This window comes from Opisthorchis viverrini (genome assembly GCF_000715545.1).
Source record: "Opisthorchis viverrini unplaced genomic scaffold opera_v5_8, whole genome shotgun sequence".
In the NCBI taxonomy this organism is placed as follows: Eukaryota; Metazoa; Platyhelminthes; class Trematoda; order Opisthorchiida; family Opisthorchiidae; genus Opisthorchis; species Opisthorchis viverrini.
In genome coordinates this window covers 1456162-1467819 of record NW_008751664.1, presented here as the reverse complement: position 1 = coordinate 1467819, position 11658 = coordinate 1456162, and the positions used below count along the sequence as shown (strand labels likewise).

General features: G+C 41.3%; 1 protein-coding gene across 1 annotated transcript; it reads left to right on the top strand.

The window, feature by feature from the left end:
• Window positions 1-711: 711 nt before the first annotated feature.
• On the top strand, window positions 712-4973 carry T265_00793 (hypothetical protein; the record flags this gene model as incomplete). Its single annotated transcript, XM_009164665.1, has 3 exons — window positions 712-778; window positions 4388-4518; window positions 4707-4973. 3 exons carry the CDS (start codon window positions 712-714, stop codon window positions 4971-4973), a joined length of 465 nt encoding a protein of 154 aa, XP_009162929.1.
• Between the last annotated feature and the right edge of the window lie 6685 nt (window positions 4974-11658).

Below are 11658 nucleotides of genomic sequence, written 5' to 3'. Positions count from 1 at the left end.
GATGTTTCTGGGTCCGCACATTCAATCAAACTGATGGATAAATAGGCATCTCGGGAGTGATTACGTTTGGAATGAAAGTAATTTACTGATCGCCGAAGTGGATGCCGTTTGATTAGGAAATGTTGTGATATTCCTTTGAGGACCTCAACAAACACGTGTCTTTAGCCAGTGCACTTCTGAAAACTGAACTTAATGCGCACTGTTCTCATATGTGGCGATACGGCGAAGCATGTGGAATACAGAATTCACCAAAACACTTTCTTTCAATAGTCCCAGAATTTCCACTGCCCGAATATTGCTCCCTACAAGTGGTTTTCTTGAAAATGATATGAATCAACAACCCACTGTGTTGCTTAGTTGAAAGCCGATCAGGAAATCCTATTCTATCTTCTTTCTCGACGTCTACCGCAAATTTTTAACGATTGTAATCCATGTATAGTGAATAATAAAATTATATCCGGACATCATTAGTGCAGGTAGTGAACGTATCGTCCAAGCAACATCTGCATAGCACCGGCTTCTTTATCTTACCTTGAACTTAATACTCCGGTACTAACGGGCTCCGCAGTGCAACACCACTTATCTGTTCACAACACGTATGGTTGAGCCAGAGTTGAAACTTTTAGGTAGACTGTATAGGACGTACAGATAGGGATGTAACCTACTAATAGGACCACTGGATTGATTTTGTCAACCAACCATTGAACAAATATGGAGATTCAGACAACAAAATGCAAAAATACAGAAGATCTATGCGTTTTTGACAGCCCGCACACGGGTGGTTTAGCATAGCTTGCTGGTTACAAGCAATTAAGCCAGTGTTGATCTGTAGAATCTCTCACACAGAAATACCCGAGATGGAAATTTCTCGTGTTCTGCTTCTTACGGTGTCATTCTGCACGTGATTGAACAATAATGTGGTGTTATCCAATAGGATTCGTATATTGCTCACCATGCATTGCTGCTGTCGTAGGGGAATATGTTTTAGTTAGTGAACTTGAGCCGACACGAAACATCATTGGCTTTGGAGGAATTTGTAAGTGAAGCCGAACTTTTATTGCAGCCTTGAGATGAATTCTTCGTTCCGGTTTATTGAAGGTGCTTTTGAATGATCTTGGGTTGAATCACCCTTCCGGCAGTTAACAGGCGACAAATGGGAACACCCGTCGCTCAGCTTAATGTAGTGCATATCGTCAGCGAAAGTTGATTTACCCACAAACCAGACTCATGCAAAAGATTGGTTCAAAATTTGCCGAGTAACTGGGGCAGATAAGGAGCGTCATGCGAGCTCCAGTACCCCCAATAGTAAGAGGCTTCTTGTATTTAATGAATTATTGGTCAACGGCGAAACACAACACGTCTGTATTGTGGGATAGAGCTACGTGACATCACTACCAAGAACAGGATAGACTACACGGATGCCAGAAAGGTCAGGAGAAATTGATAAATTCTCCACCCAACACCATTCCCAAAGGTTACTGAATACTCCGCGACATCCCGATACAATTTGTGTCCTTCTTGAGTCTCACTTTGTAGGTGTAGTCCTCTGGTTTTCATTAATCTCGCCACGAGCAAAATACACTAATTCGCAGATCGAATTGGTGTTAATAAGCGAATGAACTTAGTACGTAAGTAGTTTTTGGTCAAGGAAAATATTCACAATATTGAATGACATGAAAAATGAGGCTGTCTTCTTAGAGCGCGTACATTTGAATATTTCCATAAACCAGCTATTCGGTTAACATTCCGTTGAGTCTCAAGTTAACGCCAATTTCACTCACAACTTCACGAAGTGACAGTCTGCCGGGCAATATGATTCTGGTTATTTGGTTAGGTAATGTGTATGTTCTGTGAAAGTTGCGAGTAGTGACCATTGGAGAGAGTGAAAGGGCAATCCTAAGGTTATAAACATCAACATGATTTATACTATCATCCTTGTATGGTTAGAACCGCAAACTAATGTCTGGGATGAGGTTCGTTTTTTTTTACTGCACCCCAGTAGTCCTCCTTTCATACTCAATCACCAGGAACATTTGGTCACCACCGGGGCTTGGCATCCACGCCTGTCTGGTACTACAATGAAGCACGTTCATCAAAGGTACCTTCTGCTAATCCTTCCCCGTATCATTCAAGTGTGCAACCGAGTTTTGTTCATCCTACGCCTCTCATCATGCGTCTGTGACCAACGCAAGAATCCGGTTCGTGTCCCTTGCTCTTGGGAAAAACAGGTCCCCTTTATGACATTTTATCACTCAAACTTCCACTTCCACGGTTTTGAACCCTACTTAACGTTCACCATCAGTTTATTTTTTTTCACAGCTGCATAGGACCCTCACCTCAGCGATTCAAGTACTTGGCAGGAAGATATTTCGGTTAAACAGGCTCAGTACCTTGCAGTTTACCAGAACTTCGACAAACCAGATCTTAATGTTGCATACTGGCGAGTTAAAAAACCAAAGGTAGGTAATACACCATACTGTCTACCAGATGGGTAGAATTACTCTTCTGCCATGTTTTAAATATCTCCCTAACGGTTTCCTCGCTACGTATTTGGATTACAGCAAGTCGGTTGCCGAAAAAATACGTATGATTGACGACATACGTAGGCATATATATATATATATATGCATACATATATACATATACATATATATATATATATATATTCAGGCGTATATATTTTATATATATATATTCATATATGTAGCTCGCACTACGAGTAGGTTTGTATCCAGAACACAGGTAGCAAACCTAGGTTGTTGCCTCAACACGCAGCCTAAGACGCTCGCTTAAGAAAGATACTCTGGTGTGAATTTAGGTTTATCTATGAGACCTGTAAGCAAAACAAGCAAATATTCGCTGCAGAAAATGATTGTTTTTGCGAGTGATACGTAGCTCTATCACTACAGCTGAAGCCAATCTACTCCTGACCAGTGTCTTGGCTATCTGCTCAGATTTAGCACAAGCTGTCGTATGAAGAGTCAGTATCTGATACTAACCAGCGTCGAAAGTGGCGAAAAGAAACCATTTTTGTTTATTATGATGAAACGATCCACGTGCTACGAATAGACTTCTTATAGTGGGATCTAGCTTATTTGGGGGTGGAGGTTTCTGGATTGTCTTCCAAATTTATGGCTACTTATATCAGTAGCACTTGAAGGTGCAATACGCTTGTCGCACAAAATATGGCTGAGTGGACGCTACGACTACAATGATGTTCTTGTATGGGTGCTTTCTATTTATCAAAAAAGTGTCAATACGCTATCGGAAAAATGGGACTTGATCCAAAATGCATCTCCATCCACGAATGAATTTCGAGACAACTGGGAGTGGGGCAATTTCTGTTCAACACTGAGCTTGTTCCCCTCCACTTTCACCTAACAGTATGACCAGAGGCATGTGCCTTCTATTCAGAGTCAAATTTTGCGAAATTTTGGAGAAAACGGATATCGGTAGAGAAAGTTACAGCTATTTTTGTTGGACAGTGAAATTAATTAGAACTAACCCGAGTTCTAAGTTACATGATTCAAACTAAGTTGAATAATTTGCTCAATACATATTTTTTACTGCTAAAGACTTAATCATTCTAATCTAAGCTGTATTTTTCCTTTTTCCAACCTCGGTTTGACTGCAAACTAAACTATTCATTCATATCACTCTTTTAGTCAAGTTGCGCATGCTTCCGTACATGAAGGCCTCATGAAGCCATCACCCACTTAATAAGCAGCTTGTGAGATACCTCACCTCTTGGAGAAAGTCGCATCAAAACCCCTACAATTTCACACCAGAAGGTACTCTCAGAAGACCCGAAAACGGAAATAAATATCTTAAGACGAGCACGATGCCTACTATGTTCAACGGAGCCACATCAGTTTGTTGCAACTCAGTGAGACAGTTCGATCAGAAATTTCGTTTCAAATCAATAAACAGAAAAGCGGAGCGATTCTGTAACTAAGGTACGCTCAATAAACTAACCCGCACATGCTAACTCGAAACGATATATAAGGACCGGGTCTGTAAGGCTGTCCTGTCACCAAGAAAAAGTCCCCCGTACAGTAGGGTCTTCTCGCAAACGATGGAACAAGCTATCTCGGAAGCTAACTCCCGGCTTACTGCATTGACAGCTGATTACTGTGCTATTTGGTCAGCAACCGCATACTGTGTCATGTATACCACTGTAGATATCGTAGGAAATTCAAGATTTCTGATCCATTTTGTAGGTAGATCAACCAGTACAACTATTAAACGTTCAATATTTCAGATTATCTTAACCCGAACACAGCGTGCTTTTTCTAGTAGCTGGTTAACAGAATAAACCATTGCGGATCCAAGACTTTTTAAAATACCCTAACTACACCTCACATTCTTCTCAACCGGAAATCTACAGATAGCTTTGCGGTCTTAAACTACTCCTTCGCACATCCAAAAGCAGCATATGCTAGCATAGCTTCAGCGATATTTAGGAGAGTGAGAGCACTGTGTACAGAGGAGGTCGACCGAAGAGCAGCACAACTTGAGGTAAAAAGCGAATTCAAGATAGCGGATACCCAATGGATTTAATTAAGCGGCAACTAAGACGGGTGTTGGTGCCAACACCAAGGCCCAAAAAAGAGTGGATCGGAACAGCGGTCATTCCATACAAAACAGGGACATCTTAAGTCATTAGACGGTTACTGAATACGGCTAACATTAGAGTAGTTTTCCAGAAGGGGAAGACTTTACGCTCGACGTTGGTGCATTCGAAGGATCGCCTTACGCTTGATAGGACTAGGAACTGTGTATGGAAAATAAAATGCAACGACTGTACGAAGGTTTACATAGGCCAGACAGTCAGGGAATTGCACACCAGAATCGGTGAGCATAAGCGTTCCATTAGCAAACCACCGAGAGACGCAGATGAATACCAGGCGATAGTTAAAGATTCGGCATTGGCAGGGCATGCACTAGACACTGGGTATAGGATAGATTTATAGGATGTGGACATCCTGAGACAGGGTTTAAGGTTCACACCACGGCTACTGGTGGCCGAGGCGGTGGAAATCGCCAAGCATCCCAGTGTTAATAGAATAGAAGGGTAGAACTTGCAAACGTGTGGAGAGCGGTCTTAGATTAACCGAGATGACACGAAGCGGCGTGCAGTTATCAACGAAATGGCCTGGGTATAAAAGTACAAAATCCAAGTAGAGTTAGATCCAATTCACCACCCCACTCCAAACCAATTGTCCCAGCTTCCATTAAGGTGTTCTAGACAGAAAAATCAAGGACGAAAAATCTGGGTTCATCATGAAGACAAATCCTCCCCCTAACCAATCTATGGTAAATGTTAGTCATCCCCACTAATCAACAAACAGGAACATTAGACTGTCAGCACTGATCACGTCACTAGTCATAAGGAATCGTAAGGATTGGTTCCCTGACCGCCTTAAAATCCAATCAACCTACTTACTCACTTGGCCTGACGAAGCTTTTGTGTCAAAAGCGAAACGTTACCCAGCAATATATCCACAGATTGTTTACCAAACACCTCTGAAACGATACACCTAACATTCTTCTCAAACTACATGAACCCCAAATTTGAAGCCTCCCGAGTATTGTACAACTCCGGTCTCACCATAGATCCTAAACCATCATGAGAAAGCCAAACACTATGCACAGTCTTAATTACTGCACCAGCTTTATCGGTCCACTCAAGTGTTAAAGTTTGAGATGCACGCAGTTTGTGTGAGTCATAAAACAAATTTTGACAAGTTTCATGTGGCCACTACTTGAGTTGCTTCTCAGCGTTTTGTTTGGCCACACAATTGAAAAATGTGTTTGTGTTTCGTGAAAAACGACCTAACAAACTAGGTATAAAATTAGCTTGAATTTGACATGCGCCCGGAGCAGGTGAGGAAACAATCGAGTAAGGTAAACAGCAGGTGCATATCACTTCCTCCGTAGCCAGAATAAAATGCATGGGCATCACGCTGCGCCTTGGTCACCCTCAGAAATACTTGAAAAGAAATGATTAATGGACAACATGATCTTTGAGATTGTGGGCTTTTCACAAGGTCCAACTTGAAATTTTTCATCCAGCTACGAGCGTCTACCGATAAACCGTGGTTACTGTCATCAATTCTACCTCCGAGTTGCTTCATTCATGCAATAACTACGGAACATCCAATTTAATAAATAATATTTGGAAACATCAAAAACGAGAGATTCAGCTAGGTTCCAGGTGAGTCTCTCGCAAAACCAAATTTGTTTGCAAATGAGTGTATTTCGCCAATATTTGATAGTATTTTCATTTTTTTCACTAAAGTGTTTCTTTATTCTCTGTCAACCCAGCCAAAAAATCTTATTTACTTCATCTGAACTTCGGTGCAGCATAATTTTCCACCTGGTAATATTGAGAGGTCCCTTGATAGCTTTCATCCTTTATGTCACCTTGGCCCTTGTTACTATGTGCAGCATATGATACTTACCGAGTAAACTAATAACCTCAAAAAGGATTTGCCCTTACTACTTATCGAATGTGCTTGATCTTCTCTATAGCGAGTGAAAAAGAGTCCTCAGCGATATTCCAAACTCCTTTGTCGAAGTGTTTCAGTAGTCATTGGCTGCAAAACAATATCTTGGATCTTTGACTTATACACCCATCTGCATACCGGTTGGGTTTTGACGAGTGACTCACTTGGGACCCAGCTTGGTCGCCCGTTTATAGTGTGCAACCAAATGTTTCGCATCAGGCCCCTTCATGTTTTATTTGGTCCGACATCCGAGATATCGCAATACATAGTAACACGCTACCGCTGGTGGGCTGTGGAAGTTTTCAGCAACCGTATGAGTAGTGTATTATGCAAATACCTTGAATCACTCATGGTGAAACATGTATAAGCCTTTATTGTCGTATATTCAGTCTAGTACTATCATAAACTAGTTACTGGGGCAAAGCTCGGTTAAGTCTCATGTCAACACCAACTTAGGTTAAAAGTGAGTTTCTATCACAAAAATATCCTTTCATTCCCTGCGAATATTGGACTCATGGGTCTGTTGAAACAGTTGCATAATCCAGAAACTATTGATTTATTAGTTTAGTGTAACCGCGTTAGAAGTTCTCTACGTCTCAGTCGCCTTGATGGCCTTAAACTTCCCGACTTTTATGTCAATAACTTATTCAAATTTGAAAATCCGGGATATAGAGAATCCACCCTCTTGGTCAAAATCTAAAGGTGACTTGACTTGAAGTGTTGACGGTTCTAATGGTTGTTTACAAGTCTCATGGAAACATGGAGATCCTCACAATTCTCAGGGCATATAATCTTGTCATCAAGTCATGTCTGAATTTCCACTGAAAAACTTGAGGACTCCTATCAAGTGAATAATTTCAGTGATTTTCCAAGAAACGTCAGAATACAGACGAAATGAAATTTTCCTGGCGGTGGGAAGACGAAGATGTATCGGGGGTGGGGGGCATGTGAACAGCCCTAATAAAGCAAAGTGGGTTGCAAAACCACACAAACTGTTTTCCCACATCGAGTTTAACTGAACTTTTCCCGCAATGTGTCACAATCGGTTTATCTGCACATACAAACATAATTACCAAACACAACTGACTAGCTTGTATCGGTTCGATTGCTTGTTGGACGCACTATTAAGAACAGATACACTATTTTCTCGAGTAGCCAAATTCCTTGGTATTTTGTCCTTTATATGTACATCTCCGGACGTTTTTCTTTCATATCCGCAAAGATTGCTGTGCGTTTCTGGACTTAACCGTCAAACTACCTTTGTTCCAATCTTTATCACGCCTTTCTCAGTGAATGCACAGATGAAGTGAAGAGATGCGCGTGCGTGTGTCCGCTTCGCCAGTGAAGTTTGTAATACCTCCAACGTGATTGGTCGAAAAGGTTATTTTTCCCATCCACTTCTTACCCATTCATAGAAAAACCTGCTCCCTACTTGCTTCCTACTTCCCTCTACCCCTTTCAATATACGTACATCCAGATGGAGAAGCAGGGGTGCAGGTATCCTCTGTGAAAATTAAGCGCACCAGTATAAATTATGTACTGAGAATCCCGTAACTCACTCTGCTTGGTGCTGTCACGTGAGTTTCAGTAAGTCTCAGAAAGCTTCTAGCATCCACCATAAGGAACTTTGGTCTAATTTGTTTGGTATTGTTTTTGACCAGCCAAACTTTTTCCTCGATGTAACTCCGAACAAACACTATGATTAGTTCATAAATGGAAGGACGAAAACAACCAGCACTGTTCTTCCCGAGCGTTAGATATTGACTGCTCGTTAGAAAATTATCTGATGAATTTGTATAAATGCCATTAGTGAACTGCCATTAACTTTTCATATATATTATCCGGTGTATTTCATAAGTTGAAATCGGTAGCCCTTAATTTATTCTAAATCAACACTTGAAATACATCTGATAGTGTTATTGATAAAAAGTCCCTCTCAGTTGAATTGTCCGTTTATTTCTCTGAGGACTTTATAATAAGGACACATCAGGCATTGTAAGGGAATGATTGTTTGTAATTTTCTTGATTTCGGAAGAAAGACAGGTAAATTATGGGGTTTTGTGAGGTTCATTTCATTACCGGCGCCACGCACTTAAAAGTTTTGCATGTTTCGTCTTTTTTACCGTATTACTCTCTTTGCTCTGAATTGTTGCTCATAAATTCCTTGGCGAAAAGAGATGTGAAATAGTTAGAACTCGCTAATCAGCAACCATCTAACTACAAATATTAGGGGTATTGCCGCATCTTACCACCTTTTCTTCTCAAAGCACGCAAAGCTCTGGGCATTTGATAACCAAAATGACTACTTGAATCTCACTTTTGCTTCTGAAGAAAACACAGTCCGAGTGCCTACATAGGAGGGTATTTATCTGCTCTAATTCTTGAGAAAACTCCCACCCTTGTATCAAGTTGATCTCTTATTTCTAGCTAAAAGCGGTGTAATGAATAAGAGCACACGGATAACCAAAACTTATCGATCCACTTCAGCTAAGAATAACCTTTATTCTGCGTAACTTTTCAAAAGTAGCACATGCTAAAATAAATCGATCAGCGATGTCCATAGTTGATCGATCCCCTCGCTTTGCCGTTCCACAGTACTGATTGGCTGACCGCAACTGATAGAGACAGGTCGCGTTAGTCTAGGTCACACCAAAGGGCACGACATATTCGTATCTGATGGGACCAATCTGTGGAAGACTGGTGTTTTTAGTGATCACGAGATGCGACAGTCGATTAACCATGATAGCACGAATGTGAGGGACGTCCTTCAGTGCAACCTGAGCAAACATTCTGCTTCTTCTTCTTCAGTTTCCTGGCAACATTTTTTCCAAATGGATGGAAACAGACGGGTGAACACGTGGAATACGATTAAACAGGTTGCACAAGAACTAGCTGAAATTGGTGATGAGGTCAATGAGAGCTACAACATTGATTCGAAAGTACGGGGAGCCTTGGACGTTGCGCTTCATGTCTACGGGCATAATCTAAGCTTGGAAATCCAGACAGAAGATTCCTTCTCAGTAAGTCATTGACTCTATTGGGATTTTTCACTGCATTTTAAGCCTTTGTCTCACACTGACAGTACTGTTGTGTTTAAAATCCTAACTTCTTCCGAAAAAATCAATTTTCATCCCTGCTACTTGCAACTAGACTACTTTTTTTATCGGCTTTCATCGCACTCCCAATTTACCTGTCACTGACCTCCATGTTCCGACATTGTTTACATGTAATAGTCCTGAATTAGATGCTAGGTGCACGGCGCCTGACGACTGCTGCAAAACCACGGTACGAGACACTTGATAAATTTGGTTGGAACTAGCTTTTGTTCAAATGGTTACGTGACGAATTGGGCGATCCTCGTTTTGATCAATCTTGCTAACGACAGCATATTCCTAACCAGGTTAAACTTAGTTACTTGCCACTGTCGGGAGACACTTGATAAATTTGGTTGGAACTAGCTTTTGTTCAAATGGTTACGTGACGAATTGGGCGATCCTCGTTTTGATCAATCTTGCTAACGACAGCATATTCCTAACCAGGTTAAACTTAGTTACTTGGAGTACCACTGTCGGCTGGTTTCTGAGATAGTCTATCCACAAAACCGACGTGAAAAAATGCATATGGACACTACAAACTGAAACTGTCTTAAAGTAACACGTCTTCGGTACTCTTGGCCTGGATCGCCATGCTCCAATGTTTTTTAACGATTTGTTCCGCATGACGCAGTGACTTTTTCTACGAACCTGATAGAGACTGAGCCGTGTGTTATTAGAAATCCACCCAACAGTATCCGGCTGGAACAGGCTGGAGAACAAACTAATCAGTGACTCAGATCAGGGGTTAGATGGCCTCAACGTTTTGCTAACTAACCAAGGGTTCCGTTCGAATTTTCCAATGAGAGTGAAGTACGCTGACGCAAACCTTTCGAAAAACTAGAAAACCTAAGCTAGCGCTGAAGTTGGTCTCAGGTAACCTGTATTCATCTGCCCTAATAATAAAAATGAAATGTTCAACACATGTATAGAGGGAAGAAACAACAACTTATCTGCATTATTCACTATTTCCTTATAATATTTGGGTTTATTTGGAACGCACTCTGTACTGGGCTTATGTTTCACCGAGGACAACTTAGCTGAGTAGAATTACGAGTACCTTATTCAATTGAATGTCTTTGGGTGTGAGATTCAAACCCTCATTTATTCAGCCATCACCAACACACGAATCAAAAAAGTGGATGAAACAGGTCTAGCCATTCTGTCTGGTCCGTGGCTGTATTTAAACCAAACAGTATTCAGGCAGGTCAACGCGATAAAAACAATTGGATTGCATCGATTCATGTCACTCTAACATTACTAGCCTCTACTTTTCTAAATTAATGTATTTCCTTGCATTGGATGCGTGTGTAGATGTTACTGAACTGCTCTCCGGCTATGTGAACTTGGCTCCCTTAGTGTCGTTCGTACTGGTCAACTGCTGAGAGCTCTCCTACGATTTGCAGGCGTTGAATGGTACATGGAATGAGCATTTCGAAAAGTTTATTACTTTAGTCAAACACGGTAACCCAACTCTTCATCTGACTTCTCAATCGGGTGACCTGAAGATATCAATCGGAGTATTCTCATTGGAACACCTGGGTGTTCTTACAAGCCGCGAGTGTAAACCAACATTTGTAGCGTGAAAAGTTGCCCGAACCACTGTGAAAATTAGGACAAAATCATAATATAGCTCTGTTAATTACGCGTTTCTCAACCATAGGCGATCTTAATTTGTTTATTTTCTTTCACAGAAATCAGTTTTCATCGATTTTGCAGTTGGTAGCATCCTTACAGAGTCCCCTAACCTCATCCGACCGTTTGGAACCTAGTGTCTTGAATGGCAATGCCATTCGAAAAATTGGCATTCGCATCATGTCGTTGGCATGTCCGTATATCTTGTTGAATGCAAACGCTTCGCTGTACTGTACAGTCCTTTTCTACGAATTCGCCCAATAACTTTTTTGATTGGTTCCAGGGGCCTTGGTCGCGGCGAAATGAGCCAGAAACGTATACGGACAACTTCAAGGGAATATTCTGGATACTACTTTTGTGTGCTCTGCTGCGGTTACGTTGAGCTTCGCGGGTAATTCTAGATTCTATCCACGAGATTCATC